The sequence below is a fragment of the Oncorhynchus mykiss genome, chromosome 28, assembly GCF_013265735.2.
Source record: "Oncorhynchus mykiss isolate Arlee chromosome 28, USDA_OmykA_1.1, whole genome shotgun sequence".
In the NCBI taxonomy this organism is placed as follows: domain Eukaryota; kingdom Metazoa; phylum Chordata; class Actinopteri; order Salmoniformes; family Salmonidae; genus Oncorhynchus; species Oncorhynchus mykiss.
This window is the reverse complement of record NC_048592.1, coordinates 23,443,721-23,463,252: the sequence shown is the minus strand read 5'-3', so window position 1 is coordinate 23,463,252 and position 19,532 is coordinate 23,443,721. Positions and strand designations below refer to the sequence as shown.

General features: G+C 40.6%; 1 protein-coding gene across 1 annotated transcript in view; it reads left to right on the top strand.

Moving 5' to 3' along the window:
* LOC110508770 (receptor-type tyrosine-protein phosphatase N2) overlaps positions 1–19,312 on the top strand; it is a 144,468-nt gene extending 125,156 nt beyond the window's left edge. The window contains exons 19-25 of the mRNA XM_021589572.2: positions 1,718–1,795; positions 3,365–3,484; positions 3,857–4,023; positions 10,912–10,965; positions 13,895–13,959; positions 16,273–16,346; positions 17,304–19,312. Coding sequence (XP_021445247.1) covers positions 1,718–1,795; positions 3,365–3,484; positions 3,857–4,023; positions 10,912–10,965; positions 13,895–13,959; positions 16,273–16,346; positions 17,304–17,375 — 630 coding nt within the window. The 3' untranslated portion in view covers positions 17,376–19,312. The remainder of the gene's footprint in view (positions 1–1,717; positions 1,796–3,364; positions 3,485–3,856; positions 4,024–10,911; positions 10,966–13,894; positions 13,960–16,272; positions 16,347–17,303) is intronic.
* Positions 19,313–19,532: the final 220 nt, after the last annotated feature.

Sequence of the window (19,532 nt, the reverse complement as noted above, 5' to 3'; positions counted from 1 at the left end):
CCAAGAGATTGGAGAGAGAGACAGAAGGGGAGCATCAGAGAGAGAGAGGTAGAGAGCGCTAGAGAGAGAGAGAGAGAGAGAGATATGTATACTTTGACAATGTACAGTATGTCATTTAACTTGCCATGTCTATGAGAGAGAGAGAGAGAGAGAGAGAGAGAGAGAGAGAGAATAGAGTTTATCTGTACTGAGTGTACTGCAGACACTGAGTTTCTCTCAGTATTGAGTCTAGACCAATGACAGTCAGTTTCTCTGTTGCAGCAGCAGACCCTCTCCAGGGGTACAGCATCAAACACTAGACATTGTTGTATTTCTTTTTTCTGCCAAAGCTAAAATGTTTTACTTGTTGTTAGCATTCGTCATTATTGACAATTATATAAAAGGACATAAAAGCACTCTCCCATTCACAGCCCCTCCTCTATTCTCCTCCATCTGTTAACAAATGCACTTTGCAGTGACAGTTTTTCCGTTTTAATTGAAATGCAAACCCCTTGTTAAAACTGTGCCTTTCTTTTCCCAGTTAATACATTTACGTTAAAAGCTTAATCTTCTGTGTAAACCCAAGTTTATTTAAAACATTCTATTATTTTAGTTCATAAAGCAACAGAAGGCTATTAAACATCATTTTCTGTGTGCAAGCCTTGGAATTATCTGTCTTTCCCATAATTGCTTCCAGATAAATTGGCCTATCCAATTATAACATTTTCCATACAATTTGCATGGTAATAGGTATGACTGACACTCAACTATTCTCTTCTCGCATTCGCCACACATTTCTGGACCACGCTTATTTTTTTAAGATGGCATTGCTCTCCAATTTGTGAGAGTTTAGCAGCCTTGTTGTTTTAAGCACTGCAGAATAAGAAATGACGGCACACAGACAACATTTGGGATTCATAGAAAGGATTTCTTCCACAAACGTTTGGTTAACAATACATGGGAAAACTCTGATCTCATTCCCATTGAATACCTATTCAAACATATCCAAAATGAAAATCAGAACATAAGTGAATGGCTTTGCACACTGTATTGAACCTTGAACGCTTCACTGACCACCTACACTATTTCTCAGGGAGGGAAGAATAGGCAGTAATACTCTGAATTTCCTCTTTCTACAGCGTAGAAAGTGGGTGTTACTTTAAAGCGGAAATAAGCGGTTGAAGCAATAGCGTTCTCCCCGCCCCCGTTTCGGTAAAAAGCTGTGGGATGGGGCTGGAGAAACGTGACCACTCTCAAATTCATAGAAAGAGCTATGGATGCAACAACTGACCATCCATTACATCAAAATAATAGTTTTAACCATGTTTTTAGGATACATGGTGTTTATTTACAAACATTGGAGTATAACAAGCTTATATTTTAGGATCTGATGGGGTACGACAGTTGAACTAAGCTCAGGAGGCATTTATAAGTTGTTTTCTTCAAGAATCAATGGGTAAATATCATACATTTATGAGTGGAATGTAGCAACTATGGATTGCCCCTTTATTTCAACATTTTGCTACATCATTTTTTATTTGACTTTAAGTTGGTATGTTTTTCACTATATCCAGTGTAAGAATATTGTTCTTTCTCAAAGCACTCACTAGGGTAAACCTTGTGGTCCTTTACTTGATCAATAATTAAGTAATAACATTGCTCTTTCTCTCAACCTCTCTCTCTCTCTCTCTCTCTCTCTCTGTCTCTCTCTGTCTCTGTCTCTCTGTCTCCCTCCCAGATGGATCATGACCCACGGAACCCAGCCTACATCGCTACTCAAGGCCCTCTTCCCTCCACGGTGGCTGATTTCTGGCAGGTACAGTCCTCTCTTTCATAAAATCAATATCTTCTCCAGACTTAAACAACAAGGGAACAGTGTTATTAGAAGTGTAAGTCAAACTGGAGACAAGTGCTTTTTGTAATCCCACCATGGCCTCCATATATACCACTACACAATCTACTTGCAAATGATAATCAAATATTGCTGCACATTTTATGTATACAGATATGCCTGGTTGTGTCACACTATAGGAGAGAAAGGGAGGCTGTCTTGAATTATATTAGATGATTTTATGTAATTGATAAGGTGCATGATAATGGGAGAATTCCGAGGATGGAATTGTTCAGGCCGCATTCCAAATGGCACCCTATTCCATATAGTGCACTACTTTTTTCACCAGGGTGCATAGTGCTCTGGCCAAAAGTAGAGCACTATGTAGGGAATAGGGTGCCATTTAGGATGCAATCCTCTGTCACCCGTGTGCTACTTGTAGGCACTACTTTTTTCACCAGGGTGCATAGTGCTCTGGCCAAAAGTAGAGCACTATGTAGGGAATAGGGTGCCATTTAGGATGCAACCGTGTGCTACATGAATTTTGTTACTGAGTGGATGGAATGTCTGGCCCAACATGACAACCAGAGTATGGGCCTCGGCCTGGGCCCCCTCTCTGCCTAATCCCTGTTTGGCTCTGAACAAACTCTGAGAGGGGGGGTGGAGGCTCTCTCTCCTCTCTTCTCCCTAATCTTCTCCCTCCTGTCTTAGTAAATTATACTTTTTTTAAAGTGCATTTTACATGGGTCACAACACACTCTACATCATTAAACTATATTAGAACTTTGTCAAGTGTGCTAAACTTTGTTCAATGTGCTAAACATTAGCAAATGCTCTTGGTAACTGTGAAATCATGAGCCATGGGTAAGAGAGCCAGCCCCCTGGTCATCTGATGAGTGTAACAATAATGTTTTATTAGCTTCATTAACCAGGCTGCTGTCTTTCTATCCTGCCAATGGCTCTCTAGAGCCTACCTACCTTCTGACCAGCGCCATCTAGAATGTATGTTAGCGAGAAAAATTCCCCCTAAACAGACACTCCTAGTTCTGGAAGGACACAATAGGGACAATAGTGTATTTATTTGTTAAGGGACAAATACAATTAAAACATTGATACATTGAATCGTCGATATGCTTTAGCTTGCGCTGATTTGCACCATCAGCCCCCCCCCCCCCCTACATATGAAGCTGTTAGTTTTTTAACCTAACTGTTTTACTATTGTTAAAGTTTACAAAAATACTTTTTAAGAATTTCACAGCGACAGCTAACAGTGTTTTCCCCAAGTATGAAAAGTAGATTGTACTGTAATTTAGATGCAGATGATTCAATAAGAAGGAATGGATGATAATTCATAATTTTAATCAAGCATTTTTTCCATATTCCTGTTTGTCATGTTTTGTCTTTTCCCTCTAATACTAGTAAATGGGCTCATACATAAACGTTTGAAGTGTATGTGGGAGCGTCTCAATAGAATAGCGTGAGGGTGCATGTCACGAGGCAATTACCGGGTGTTGCCTTGTGACAAAATGGCCGTTCTCTGTCTTTTGTGTGCAGATGGTTTGGGAGAATGGCTGTGTGGTCATTGTCATGCTGACGCCCCTCACTGAGAGTGGAGTCAAACAGTGCTACCACTACTGGCCTGACGAGGGGTCCAACCTCTACCACATCTACGAGGTACCAGGCCTGGTTATCCAATGTCTGATGTTCGCTCAAAATGATTTTTTTTTAGTTTTTCTAGTCTTATCTATTGTTATTGCTCTAAATCGGAAATATGGTTATAGTCGTTTTTATTTTAAAATTCATGTGTAATTTCAACATAATTTGGTTGCAAATGTACTCAGTTTTAATTGCATTCAACTGTTTACTTATATACTGTAAAAGCACAGTCAGTAATACCCGTTTTCTAACTTTTCTGTAAGGTGCACAGTGCACTGCATATTTAAAATCAAGTGCACATGTTTTACTGTGTATTCACGGATAACTTACAATAGAATAAGAATGAGAACTCATTATATTTATATGACTCTGACATAACTTCCTCTATAGGTGAACCTGGTGTCGGAGCACATCTGGTGTGATGACTTCTTGGTTCGTAGTTTCTACCTAAAGAACATGCAGACCAACGAGACTCGCACCGTCACACAGTTCCACTTCCTTACCTGGCTCAACCAGAATGTCCCTGAGTCCAGTCGGACACTCCTGGACTTCCGCAGGTAGGACTTCCTAGAGTCAGGGCTCCACAGGGCTGTCCTCACCACTATCTACAGTTGTAAAAATCTGCAAACTTTCAAAAAAATCCCAGGTTTTCCAGAAATCCTGATCGGAAGATTCCTCGGAAAACATGGATTTCTAGAAAATCTGGGAAAGTTACTAGACTTTTGCAACCCTATTGCTGTCAGATTGATATGGTAACAATAAGGTATTTTGTGGGATTAAACCTTTAGTTTCCTTCTTTTCCTCTGACTTTATGTGCCAGTCTTCAGTCTTCTTAAGATATACTATGACTCAGTAAATCTCTTTATTGCTAACCTTGCTGCTCTCTTAGGCCCACTGAGGAATTTTTCAAATAACAGGACAAGTCTGAGTACTGTGATGTTATATATCCTGGTGTTATTGTATTTGTGCTGCACACTTATGAGGTTAGATCTTCCGGGAAAGAGCAGGGCCAGAATATGTGGTGAAACACATCATACTGCCATCAAGCCACCAACTGTGGTCAGTGTAGGCATTTATCATGGGGTGAGGGAATGGTGAGGAGAAATACTAGGATTAAAAATGTGTTCTCGCTCAATTTCTTATCACATGCTATTGCAGTAACACTTGAATCTGAATCTTAGTTTGTGGTTTCGACAGCAATTATCACACTTGAGGGTTCGAGATCATAAACTGCGAGCTAATTCCTCTCTCTGTATGCCGCCATGTATTTAATGAACAAGTCTTACTTCTGATCGTGCAGCACTTTCTTTTATTTCTCAGTTTCATAGCTACCTACCTGTTTTGGTTTGTTTTCTTCCTTGTGTTATTTTGCCAGCTAATTAGCGGTTGCCAGTGTCATTTTTGTGATGTTGCAGCTAGTAATATGAGCCCAGTTGCATAGTCACAAAAGTGATCATTGGAAACTGTGACTCTGCAACCAGGGGCCTTGCGGAATCTCCCTGCTCCTCCTCTCTCTCCTCAGCCTCTCTTCCTCTCTCTAATGACCTCTCACCTTTTGCTTGCTCATGATTTGCTTGACTTCCTCTGAATGATACTCTATACGTTTAACTTATTTAAGGATCACCTCCCTCCTTTGAATTCCCCCACTTCCCCCCAACCCCCCATTGGTGATCTGCTGTTGTTCCTAAGGTAATTTGGTTCATGGTGGGTTTGGTACTTCTGAATTGTGAATTGGTTTTTCGGTTTGTTGCGTAACATTTTCTGTCAATTTACTTTTGATCGATGAAGGAATACTATTAATTTAAATCCAGTTTCTTAAAGAGATAAACATTGGGGAATATAGTGAGAGCTTGAAATAAATCCCTAGGCATAAGTATTCAGTGTCCTGCCTAACATACAGTAATTGTATACAGTTGAAGTCGAAAGTTTACATACACTTAGGTTAGAGTCATTAAAACTCGTTTTTTCAACCACTCCACAAATTTCTTGTTAACAAACTATAGTTTTGGCAAGTTGGTTAGGCCATCTACTTTGTGCAAGACACAAGTCATTTTTCCAAAAATTGTTTACAGACAGATTATTTCACTTATAATTCACTGTATCACAATTCCAGTGGGTCAGAAGTTTACATACACTATGTTGACTGTGCCTTTAAACAGCTTGGAAATTCCAGAAAATGCCTTTAGAAGCTTCTGATAGGCTACTTGACATAATTTGAGTCAATTGGAGGTGTACCTGTGGGTGTATTTCAATGCCTACCTTCAAACTCAGTGCCTCTTTGCTTGACATCATGGGAAAATCAAAAGAAATCAGCCAAGACCTCAGAAAAAAAATTGTAGACCTCCACAAGTCTGGTTCATCCTTGGGAGCAATTTCCAAATGCCTGAAGGTACCACGTTCATCTGTACAAACAATAGTATGCAAGTATAAACACCATGGGACCACACAGCCGCCATACCGATCAGGAAGGAGACGTGTTCTGTCTCCTAGAGATGAACGTACTTTGGTGCGAAAAGTACAAATCAATCCCAGAACAACAGCAAAGGACCTTGTGAAGATGCTGGAGGAAACAGGTACAAAAGTATCTATATCCACAGTAAAACGAGTCCCATATCGGCATAACCTGAAAGGCCACTCAGCAAGGAAGAAGCCACTGCTCCAAAACCGCCATAAAAAAGCCAGATTGCGGTTTGCAACTGCACATGGGGACAAATATCGTACTTTTTGGTGAAATGTCCTCTGATGAAACAAAAATAAAACAGTTTGGCCATAAAGACCATTGTTATGTTTGAAGGAAAAAGGGGGAGGCTAGCCGAAGAACACCATTCCAACCGTGAAGCACAGGGGTGGCAGCATAATTTTGTGGGGGTGCTTTGCTGTAGAGGGACTGGTGCACTTCAGAAAATAGATGGCATCATGAGAGTAGAAAATTATGTGGATATATTGAAGCAACATCTCAAGGCATCAGTCAGGAAATTAATGCTTGGTTGCAAATGGGTCTTCCAAATGGACAATGACCCCAAGTATACTTCCAAAGGTGTGGCAAAATGGCTTAAGGACAACAAAGTCAAGGTATTGGAGTGGCCATCACAAAGCCCTGACATCAATCGTATAGAAAATGTGTGGGCAGAACTGAAAAAGCTTGTGCGAGCAAGGAGGCCTACAAACCTGACTCAGTTACACCAGCTCTGTCAGGAGGAATGGGCCAAAATTCACCCAACTTATTGTGGGAAGCTTGTGGAAGGCTAAACGTTTGACCTAAGTTAAACAATTTAAACGCAATGCTACCAAATACTAATTGAGTGTATGTAAACGTCTGACCCACTGGGGAATGTGATGAAAGAAATAAAAGCTGAAATAAATCATTCTCTCTACTATTATTCTGACATTTCAGATTCTTAAAATAAAGTGGTGATCCTAACTGACCTAAGGCAGGGAATTTTTACTAGGATTAAATGTTTAAATTTATTTTCGGCTAAGGTGTATGTAAACTTCCGATTTCAACTGTAAGTACTGTAGTAGGGTTGAATATTTTCCTGATATTTTACAAATGTTACAACCTGAAAGTAAATCACTTTTCTCTCGGGTAAATCGGTATTTCCCGCCAAAACGGGAAGTGTCATTCAAAAGAATTATAGAGCATACAAATATGTCTGGATTTGATTAGAGCTTTGATCAGGATGAAAAAATTAAACCCTGATGCTACCTGAGCCTGATGAGTCATGTATTAAATAAAAATTGTATGATCCCTAGATAAATTAAATTTAATGAGCCCAAGCCTAAAAAAGCCCAAATGATTGTGCCATTGTCCAATACATATAACCTATGATATAGGCTACTGCACATTACGCACAACAGAAAAACATAACAGCCCATAGATGTAGCTAGCTACAGTATATGAGCTCTTGGGTAAATAAATTAAACTAGCTCCAGTAGGCTAATCATTTTGAGTGTGAACTGTATTACCCTACTGTATTGTATTATACTGTATTATATGGGCTGGAATTACGCACATCATTCAAGCCATGATAAAGCAGAAGAGAACATGCAAATGTGGTGCAGCAAATGCGGTCTACAAAGTTACAAGTATAAGCTAGTGAATTTGATTTTAATTTTGAAATATAATAGAGCCTATTTGTATAATTAGTAGGCTGACGCATATATACCTTTCATAATATTTCCCATAATGTTATTAGCCTACCTCCTCTTTCTCTCTCTATTGTTGCTTCATTCCTTCCTCTCTTTCAACGGTTAAATGAAACAAGTTTTGTTGTACTTATCTTCATCATTCTAATGACATGCTTCAATAATATAGGACTTGAATTAGATGCAGAAGGCTTTCACTTCTCTTCATGAAGATTGAATGATTATCGGTCTGAATAAATAACTGCTTTAGCCTACCACCATCCCTCATTCCCTCTTCTTTCAAACTACCTGTGAGTTCTATTAGCTTCTGTATTTAACATTTAGCAAACAAGAGCTTGCATCCCTCTTCAAATAGTCTATTGGTATAAGAAATGCCCAAAAGATTATGTCCAGCAAGCTATTCTAGTCTAGCTTTTCCTGCATGGGACTCCAAGAGCTGAGTAGCGTTTTTTTAAGGAGAGGCCATTGAAGCACTGCGGCAAGAGACAGAGGCTATAAGTTAGAAGCTTATGATGCATAACCCATCATTCATTAACTAAATATAAGGCTAATACTGCATTGAATGTATTACTTGAAAGAGGGAAGCTAGGACATCTATATATAAGGCTATATACAGTGCCTTGCGAAAGTATTCGGCCCCCTTGAACTTTGCGACCTTTTGCCACATTTCAGGCTTCAAACATAAAGATATAAAACTGTATTTTTTTGTGAAGAATAAACAACAAGTGGGACACAATCATGAAATGGAACGACATTTATTGGATATTTCTAACTTTTTTAACAAATCAAAAACTGAAAAATTGGGCGTGCAAAATTATTCAGCCCCCTTAAGTTTGTAGCGCCACCTTTTGCTGCGATTACAGCTGTAAGTCGCTTGGGGTATGTCTCTATCAGTTTTGCACATCGAGAGACTGACATTTTTTCCCATTCCTCCTTGCAAAACAGTTCGAGCTCAGTGAGGTTGGATGGAGAGCATTTGTGAACAGCAGTTTTCAGTTCTTTCCACAGATTCTCGATTGGATTCAGGTCTGGACTTTGACTTGGCCATTGTAACACCTGGATATGTTTATTTTTGAACCATTCCATTGTAGATTTTGCTTTATGTTTTGGATCATTGTCTTGTTGGAAGACAAATCTCCGTCCCAGTCTCAGGTCTTTTGCAGACTGCATCAGGTTTTCTTCCAGAATGGTCCTGTATTTGTCTCCATCCATTTTCCCAACAATTTTAACCATCTTCCCTGTCCCTGCTGAAGAAAAGCAGGCCCAAACCATGATGCTGCCACCACCATGTTTGACAGTGGGGATGGTGTGTTCAGCTGTGTTGCTTTTACGCCAAACATAATGTTTTGCATTGTTGCCAAAAAGTTCAATTTTGGTTTCATCTGACCAGAGCACCTTCTTCCACATGTTTGGTGTGTCTCCCAGGTGGCTTGTGGCAAACTTTAAACAACACTTTTTATGGATATCTTTAAGAAATGGCTTTCTTCTTGCCACTCTTCCATAAAGGCCAGATTTGTGCAATATATGACTGATTGTTGTCCTATGGACAGAGTCTCCCACCTCAGCTGTAGATCTTTGCAGTTCATCCAGAGTGATCATGGGCCTCTTGGCTGCATCTCTGATCAGTCTTCTCCTTGTATGAGCTGAAAGTTTAGAGGGGGCCAGGTCTTGGTAGATTTGCAGTGGTCTGATACTCCTTCCATTTCAATATTATCGCTTGCACAGTGCTCCTTGGGATGTTTAAAGCTTGGGAAATCTTTTTGTATCCAAATCCGGCTTTAAACTTCTTCACAACAGTATCTCGGACCTGCCTGGTGTGTTCCTTGTTCTTCATGATGCTCTCTGCGCTTTTAACGGACCTCTGAGACTATCACAGTGCAGGTGCATTTATACGGAGACTTGATTACACACAGGTGGATTGTATTTATCATCATTAGTCATTTAGGTCAACATTGGATCATTCAGAGATCCTCACTGAACTTCTGGAGAGAGTCTGCTGCACTGTATCAATCTAGAACAGGATTAAACATTTTGGATGCAATTTGAATGGAGTTGATCGAGAGAGAGAAAGACTGCGAGAGAGTGCTCGCGCGTGCACTGATTTAAAGCAAGATATTCTAGTGACAGGCTGTTGTAAAACTCTGGAGCTGCAATTAAAAAACTAGATGACCCCAGAAAGCCAGATGAAGATGGGTAAATTAGACGTTCAGTCTTTATATTACTGTAGCATAGGCTATGTTGCAGCAAATGTAGGCCTACCTGTCACAAGAAAAACAGTTACCATGATGAGGAAATAGGTCTACATGCATTGTGAAGTGCGCTCCATACTGAGATGGGCTGTCTGTCCCCACCCTGAGCGTTGATTCATCATGCGGAGGCCGTAGAGAAGCCAGATTTAGACACTGCATATAATTTAACTGTTCCATTTCATGCCATGTTCATATAAATAATTTATTATAATTTACCGGTTTCTTGCAGTTATTTATCCTTGGAAAAGGGAGTGGTTTTGGGCAGTAAATTCTGGGTAAAGCTTGGTTACTGGGATTTCAACCCTATACATTCAACCCTACACTGTAGTATACATACAGATGGAAGTTGAATTCTTATTTAGTTCTAGAAGTTTCAGTAGATCATTAGCCTACTGCATGTACTTTTATGGGAGTGAGTGACCCCTTACCTCCACCACCCCCTTCCCCTTTAACATTTTAGTTCTTGCGTTCCATGATGAAAAGATCTGGTCCAACATAATCCCCCCCCCCCCCCACAACAACAGCCAATTAACAATGTGAGGGCCGCTGTACGGTGCTGTTGGCAGGAGTGTGTCTTGCCACTGTATAATGTCTTTAATTGTACAAGGTTAATGCATGGTGGACAAGGGGCTGCATCTCAAAATGGCACCCTGGTCAAAAGTAGAGCACTAATGTGTCATTTGAGATGCAGATACCCAGCAGCCACCACACCTCATTACCACAATCCAATATATCACCACTGCAATGGCATATCTTCATTAAATAGGTCTTCATTAATTATGGTTGTGAAATGTGGATTTATATATTTTTTTATAGATTGAGAAGGGATGTATCTTTTCAAAGTCCACAGTATCATTATAATATTTAACCTTGATGTATACTTGTTCTAGTCTTCAGGGCCTTATTAATATGAAAAGTGTTGACCAATTAAAACCGATCATAATGGGAATAAAATTGGTTCAATCACTGGGTGTACTCATTTGATCTCATTTTGATGTTGTGATTTGACATACGGTTTATGATGCTTTATGTCTGTCTGTTCTGTTGCAGAAAGGTTAACAAGTGCTACCGGGGAAGGTCTTGTCCTATAATAGTCCACTGCAGGCAAGTATAAACAGTATTGTACCTCAGTAGAGGAAGTCAATTATGTAATCACAGAATGCCATATGTCTAAGGTGGGTCTTACATCTATGATTATAACACCCCTCTCTCTCAGAGTCATACTATTATGCATAGATCTATTATGCATAGATCTACTGTGTTTTCCTTTCATATATATGCTCCAAACCACAGTTCCCAAAAATAGATCAACCCTGAAACCTGAAATAAATGGTTGGAATATAGTTTATACACTGAACAAAAATATAAACACAAAATGAAAAGTGTTGGTCCCATGTTTCATGAGCTGAGATAAAAGATCCCAGAAATGTTCCATACGCACAAAAACATATTTCTCTCACATTTTGTGCACAAATTTGTTTACATCCCTGTTCGTGAGCATTTCTCCTTTGTCAAGATAATCCATCCACCTGACAGGTGTGGCATATCAGGAAGCTGTTTAAACAGCATGATCATTACACAGGTGCACCTTGTGCTGGGGACAATAAAAGGCCACTCTAATATGTGCAGTTTTGTAACGCAACACAATGCCACAGATGTCTCAAGTTTTGAGAGAGCATGCAATTGGAATGCTGACTGCAGGAATGTCCACCAGAGCTGTTGCCAGAGAATTGTATGTTAATTTCTCTATAAGCCACTTCCAATGTCAATTTAGATCATTTGGCAGTACGTCCAACCGGCCTCAAACCGAAGACTACGTGTAACCACGGCAGCCCAGGACCTCCACATCCAGCTTCTTCACCTGCGGGATCGTCAAGGACCAGCCACCTGGACAGCTGATGAAACTGTGGGTTTGCACAACTGAAGAATTTCTGCACAAACTGTCAGGAACCGTCTCAGGGAAGCTCAGCTGCGTGCTCGTTGTCCTCACCAGGGTCTTGACCTGACTGCAGTTCGGCGTATTAACCGACTTCAGTGGGAAAATGCTCACCTTCATTGGCCACTGGCACGCTGGAGAAATGTGCTCTTCACGGATGAATCCTGGTTTTAACTGTAACGGGCACATGGCAGACAGCCTGTATGGCGTTGTGTGGGTGAGCAGATTGCTGATGTCAATGTTGTGAACAGTGTGCCTCATGGTGGTGGTAGGGTTATGGTATGGGCAGGCATAAGCTACAAACAACGAATACAATTGCATTTTATCATTGGCAATTTGAATGATGAGATACCGTGACAAGATCCTGAGGCCCATTGTCGTGTCATTTATCCACCTCCATCACCTCATGTTTCAGCGTGATAATACACGGCCCCATGTCGCAAGGATCAGTACACAATTCCAGGAAGCTGAAAATATCCCAGTTCTTCCATGGCCTGCATACTCAACAGACATGTCACCCATTGAGGATGCTCTGGATTGACGAGTACAACAGCGTGTTCCAGTTCCCGCTAATATCCAGCAACTTTGCACAGCCATTGACAACATTCTACAGGCCACAATCAACAGCCTGATCAACTCTATGCAAAGGAGATGTGTTGCGCTGCATGAGGCAATGGTAGTCACACCAGATACTGACTGGTTTTCTGATCCACGCCCTACCTTTTTTAAAGGTATCTGTGAACAGTCATGTGAAATCCATAGATTAGGGCCTAAATAAAGTATACGAGTTAACTGATTTCCTTATATGAACTGTAACTCAGTAAAATGTTTGATATTGTTGTATGTTGAGTTTATATTTTTGTTCAGTGTAGTTTAAAGCTTGTGTTTTCAGTTTTCATATAACCAATAGCACAAGCAACAACATTAGCATAGCTATAGCCTAGTAGACTATACAGAGGCACCTTGCAGATAAATCACAGGTCTCTATCTCAGCTCAGATCAGTTTAGCTCAGCTCTGAGTGGCTAGCCAGTCGAGGCCAGGCAGGCAAACAAACATCTTAAAATGTGTTTTCTGTGGCCCAGGGCTTTGTCCTCAGCCTTATCTTTGATCAGTTCATAATGACCCGTGCTAGGCGTTGCTAGGTATCGATACATACTGCAAACTGCAGACCTCAGATCCCAGACATAGATAGCAGTATTGCCCCGGAGTCCCTGTCTACGTTCCAAATGGCACCCTAGTCTATTCATAGTGGTACTATACCAGGCCCAAAAGTTCTGCACTACAAAGGGATAAGGGGGCATTTGAGAAGCACATCCTGTATACTGTAGCGGGATTGTGCCCAATTATCTCTGCCTAGTTTGTTCAGATACACAACGGTGTGTTTACTGTGTGTGTATCTACACGTCTCGTGCTTTTTTAAGGGGATTTGGTGTCTTTTCTTTTTCTTTTACAGCACCAACACCAGATTTAGAAATGAAAAGACATAGATTAAAATAGTACTGCATCTCTATTCATCAAACTAAATGTTCAGTTTACCCCCTATTTTTTCTACATGTACGGAGTGTTTTTGTTAGTTTTTCACCAGCAATTTTAATCCAATAAATGTACTCTTCTTTGCATCATATTGCAGCTTTGCCACTTTTGAGAATGGTTTACTATTCCTGTTATTATATTGAAACCCCAGAACAACCTTTTTATACAAAAATCATCATGGTTGGATGTCGTTCAGCCTCTCAAAATAGCGCTAGTAATTTTATATGCTTGGAATATTAAACCCTCCTCTATGTTGTCACTTGTTAAAAACAGCTCACATTTTTATAAGCTGATACAATATCAAACAACAAAAAATTGCATTCAAAATTAACAATTCATTTAGGGCTATAAGTAAAAATTGTTTTGACCAAAACGATAACACATTGAAATAGTCTTGTGTCTTTTAAGTCATGCCAATGACATCCCATCTCTCTCTCTGTCTTTCCTTCTCTCTCTCTGTCTCTCCTTCTCTCTCTCTGTCTCTCCTTCTCTCTCTCTGTCTCTCCTTCTCTCTCTCTGTCTCTCCTTCTCTCTCTGTCTCTCCTTCTCTCTCTCTCTTGCAGCAACGGCGCTGGGAGGAGTGGAACATACATTCTGATTGACATGGTTCTCAATAAGATGGCTAAAGGTGGGAGTCAGACAGCTTTTCTTTTCTCCTTACGCATGTTAAGCAGCATCGCCATGTCAACGTTAAAGCCATACTTTTTCAGCTGTCGGACTTTAAAAGCATTAGAGGGTGACTGGCTCGGGTGCAGCTTCCCTGAATTAATGATCGATGGGAGAGAAAAAAATATGGAGATATATATCAGTGTTCCTTTTCACATTGATGATTTCAGATGTAAATGTAGTTTAAGAATTCCTATTCTGGCAATTTATGTCAAGCAAATTGTAAATTTGTTCATGCAGATAAATTCATCCTGTTTATTGGAATTTAATGCCATTTCTTTTCAGCAAACAGTATACCTAATTGTGTTCATGTAGTCTCACATGCACATTTGTTGAAATGTGTTCTTCCATTCAAATTGAAAGCACCTTACACCAATTGCTTCAGTATGGCATTCACACACACGCACGCATTTGTTCTTGACCTATTCTCCCCTTGGTTTGTCGTGGTATTGCGTGTGTGTGTGTGTGTGTGTGTGTGTGTGTGTGTGTGTGTGTGTGTGTGTGTGTGTTCACCCATGCATTTAAATTTGTGTGTATTAGGCATGTCAATCTCCTGACCGGTGCTGTGGCCCTGGCCTTAATGAAAGATCAAAGGCCAAAGCAGGCATCTTAGGCCTGCTGAGAGAGGCTTTTCCCAGGCTGTCACACTGTGAGGCAGCCCAAAGGCTTTTTTCTCTGTGCCGGGGAGGAATCTGGGCCCGGCCAGTTAGGGTTAGGGTCCTCTTTGTCTGTCTCCTGAGAAGCAGGAGGCCCAGGTTCCCTCAGCCTGATCAAAGACCTGTATGCCCTTGGACACAAAATCACTCTCCTCTCTTTTTTTTTTACCCTCTTTACCTTTCTCCCAAGGAATGAATTGTAAATTCGGAGGCTGAGAATTATGCCTTTTTTTTTAACTTACTACCAAAGCCTCTTCTTTTTTTCTCCTGCTGTAGTGTTCGCTCTAACTTAAGAATCGGCAGCACAAGTGCAGGAGCTTTCAGCCCGGGGTCCAGCTGCTAGCCACAGCTCTGTCTCTTTCAGCCCGGGGTCCAGCTGCTAGCCACGGCTCTGTCTCTTTCACAACTCCCATAAGGACTTGGGGCTTTCTCTTGTTTCTTCTCAGAGCTCCCCTCCTTGAAGGGAATCTTGCGAGGGAAACTCAAATGAGCCATTTATACTGTTCCTCCACAGTCTGGTTTATTACAACCAGCACAATAGCCTGGCTGTTGAGTCCTAGAAAATGAAGAACTTATCAGTGTGGTGCTCGTAGAACTGTGCAAGCGCCATTCTTGGGTGGGAGGAATAGACTTGAGTTACTCTATTGTAACTGTAGAGTAAAAACTGTCATTGAAAGAGAATGGCTTGAATAAGCTATTCTTGCTCATTCATTTTTTGATTTGTAAAACAAAAAAGTTTGCCCTTTTGATACACAGGAAAGATTTTCTGAGGAAAGTGTGGGAGTGGTTGATGTAGTTAGCTTTTTCTTTTTCCATTTTCCTCACCACTCCTCATTAATGTAATTTTGTTGTGTTTGTCTCCCTCGTTCTGTTACTTATTTATTTTCTCCAAAGGTTTCACAGTAGGCCTTCAGCGCCAGACAGGCGATCATGTAGTCTGCCCCCAACTCAAGGGCCTCAGATAGCCGTCTTCTTTGTGATCACAGCCGTGTTTGGTCGACAGGGGAGCATAGAGCAGTGCCAACTGGGCATTGGGTCTGAGGGCAGGGCCAGCTGCCAGGCTGACTGGGCACTGGTGCTGCAGGGACAGGGAAGAGAGCGTTCTCCACTCTGCTTGCCCAGTATCCAACACATCTAGCTATTCACCTGGGTGGTAGCTTGCCAAGTAGGCAGGCAGAAATACAGACAGGCAAATCGGCAGGCAGACAGACACTCACCATCCCTTGCTGCTTGAGACTACGACAGCCTATGGGGCACCTTGGTTAGCTCACAAAGCAACAGGGGGGACAGGGCTTTGGTCAAAACTAATTCTTATTTGAAGTGTTTATTTTATTTTATCCTAAAATAATCCCTCTGATTCCTTTATCTTACATTTTGTGGTTTTACAAATACCTTTGCAAACATTCTCTTTCCCCACCCTCTCATTTTCATCTAGGCAACTAAAACAATCGGAGCCTTGTTTGTAGCATCTGTGTGGATATGGGATGAATGTAATCATTTTCAGTCGCTGTATGGCGGAGGTTCCAAAGGGAGCGAGTAAAAAGGAGATTGACAGACGCTGCCTGGATTATCTCCTGGCTTTGAACTCTGTCCAATTTGTTGTTGGTGTTGTGTTGCAGGTGCTAAGGAGATTGATATTGCTGCCACCCTAGAGCACTTGAGGGATCAGCGGCCAGCTATGGTCCAGACAAAGGTAATGTCCTCACCTCTGCTGGGAACTCTAATGGACTGTGATTTCTGAAAGGAGATGGAGGGAGGGTATGAAATGGGCTAGCTAGTTAGCGGTGCGCACTAGTAGCGGTCACATTTTCAAAGCCTTTGATTTAGTGCAGTGCTAGGTTTGTAGTGGGTGTATGGTGCTTCCCAAATCATTTTACAGAGAGAGAGAAAACTGGCAGGCTCAGTTAGTTGTCTTTCGATAGGTAACACAGGTCCACTCTGTGTCCTCAAGAAATGTGGAGCTTTTATGTCTGTTTCATGAGGCAGAGCTCTCTCTCCAGAGTATCAGCTCAAATGAGACCCAAGTTATTCCCCAACACTAAACACAAAGAATTAACAATATGTGTTCTGGTCAGACAATCGACAGCCAGTTTGGAAACATCAATCATAGTGTGGATTCCCTGAGAATTATTAGATTGGTCCAGCAGTCGTATCGATCCATTCTTTATTAAACCATGTATCCTCAATGAGTGACTCATCTTTTCACTATTATTGGTGATGAGAAAAAGTTTTATTAGTATAAGTATTGCTTTCTTCAATATCGTATAAGCCTATTGTATATAGTTTGATTTCATTAGTTAAGGGTTCTACATACATTGTAAATGTTTGTCATTTGTTTCGTTAGTAAGCGCTACAGTTGTACTCCCCCTAGTGCTTGCTTATTGAATAACTTCTGTATCAAGTGACCAATCGCAGTGAAGTCATTGTTTTCTAGACTTCTTTCACATGATTCTCTATAGCTCTATAGCTGCTTTGTAAGTCTGATCTGTGTCTATTTCTGTATTGCAATTCATCTGGAAAGAACATTGGCATTAACTCTACAATGACTCTCTCCCCTCACTCTCTCCCCCTCCCCCACTCTCTCGCTCTCCCCCTTCCTCTATCTCTCTCTCCCTCTCCTCCCTCTCCTCCCTCTCTTACTCCACCTCAGGAGCAGTTTGAGTTTGCATTGACAGCTGTTGCGGAGGAGGTGAACGCCATACTCAAAGCTCTTCCACAGTGAGAGGTTTACCCACTACCAAGCCTCAGCAGATCTCCCCAGGGACCTCCCTCCTGTTCTCCTTCTCTCGCCCACGCTTTCTTTCCCCCACTCCTTCTCTCCACCTCTCTGTCTTTGTGGATGTTGTGCGAGAGAGCATGACCTGATCTTAGTCGTGTATAATAAAAAAAACATCTATTGTGAACCTATGGAGCTTGTTTCCAAACAGACAATTTAGTGCATCAAGACTTTTACTGATTGAAAAACATGTTTATCTGTTAAATTACTAGAATATATCAATGACAGAAATATTGTTTTTGTGTGTGTGTAAATTATTATCTTGGTCACAACATCTGTATCATATGGCATATTTAAGTTGAATATTTGTTTTTACTTTGATCCTATTATGCGGTGTACTAAATCATACCATGTAATGTGTATTAAAAAATTTTAAAAATTAAAACTGCTTAATTAGGTCAAGTGAACACTGATAACAATGATGCTGATGTTAATTCTAGTTACCATAGTGATAATTACACCAAGCAATATGTGTTTCTTCAGCTTGTCCAGACCTGGACAAATAATTGTATGTTGTGGACAACGATTGTGAGTAAACTTAACTAATGTCAGTAAACTAAACTAGCTAATGCCTGCCTCAAGTAAAGCAGTTCTATGAATTGGTGTACTGTATGTACAATGAAAACGATATTGTCATTTTGTAAATAAAGCAGTTCATTTAATCTAGGGTCTGGATTCAATCCGTATCGCCAAAGTATCACAGAAGATCTGGGTTCAAATGTGAAGGTCATTTCTAATTTAGTCGACATATCCAGCGTTTACCGTTAATGCAGTTTTACCGTGAATGCAGCCTCCGCAACCGCGGGAACATTGCCTTTCATTTTCAATCATGCTATAAAGTGGATCATCGGTGCTACGGATTGAATAAAGCCCTAGATGTACATGTAGCATCAATGGCTTAAGTGTGAATATAAGCTGCCACTGGATGTCCCTGTGTCTTATTAACAACTGAGTCCATATCTGCGTTCCAAATGGCAACCCTTTCCTTATATACAATAGATAACTTATTTTGACCAGAGCTCTGGTCAAAACAAGTGCACTATGTAGGGAAAAGGTTGCCATTTTGGATGCTGACCAGGCAGGTTTGTCTGCACTACAGGAGTACTGTCAGCTAAATAATAATAATATATGCCATTTAGCAGACGCTTGTTTCCTGTACAGTCACGCGGGCCTACAGCTCTACCCCAACACTTTCTGCTTTGACTAGACTCATGCCATTAGATCACAAAATCTTGGGTCAAGCTTTCATGTTTGTCCACTGGATTCTGTTTTTTGTACACCCACTATTTTCTGAATTGCAGATGATATGACCTGTTTTTTTTGCATACACTCGCACATGGCTTTTTGAAACTATTATTCCCCAAATGTATCTCCTTCAGCCTCAAAATATATCATGTCACCATGAAGAAAGCCAAGGATATGATTTACTATTTACTTTGACAAGCCAAGGATATATAATCATGCCATTTGAGACATTCATTTCTGAAGAATAGTAGTGCAAGTACAGAGGGGAAGATAGTGGATTGTTATATTACATATTGGCATAAACTTATTTTACCTATCACGGCTGTGCTTCCAAAATGGCACCTGATTCTCTTTCTATTACACTTCTTTTCCTTTGGTCCCTGGTCAAAAGTAGTGCACTATAAAGGGAATAGGGTGCCATTTGGAAGACATTCAGAGTTAAAGCGGGCCATGTTATGTGTCCCATACTGTAACCACTGCAAAAAGCTTTCAACTAATTTATTGCAAGAGATGGCTGGTTTGACCATTAATTTGTATATATATGATTATTAAAAAAACAACAGAAAATATTTTGTTCTATCAGTGAAGATAAACTATTGTGAATAAAGTCCCATTATTGATGGCGTGTTGTATTGCAACCTTGTACTCCCAGATGTTGTTCTTTCCACCACTATCTGCTGGGCAGTACGTATTTCTTTTTTGCATTGTCTGATTAGGCAAGGAACCTCTATAAAGACCTGATCCTATTTCCCAATACCTATAAAATGGTCTCAAAGAATCCTTAGTTTCTTTCTAAAATTCTAAGTTTCCTTCTGGTTCAAAGGTTCTTTCTTCTTTGCCAGAGTGTCTGAATGGCTG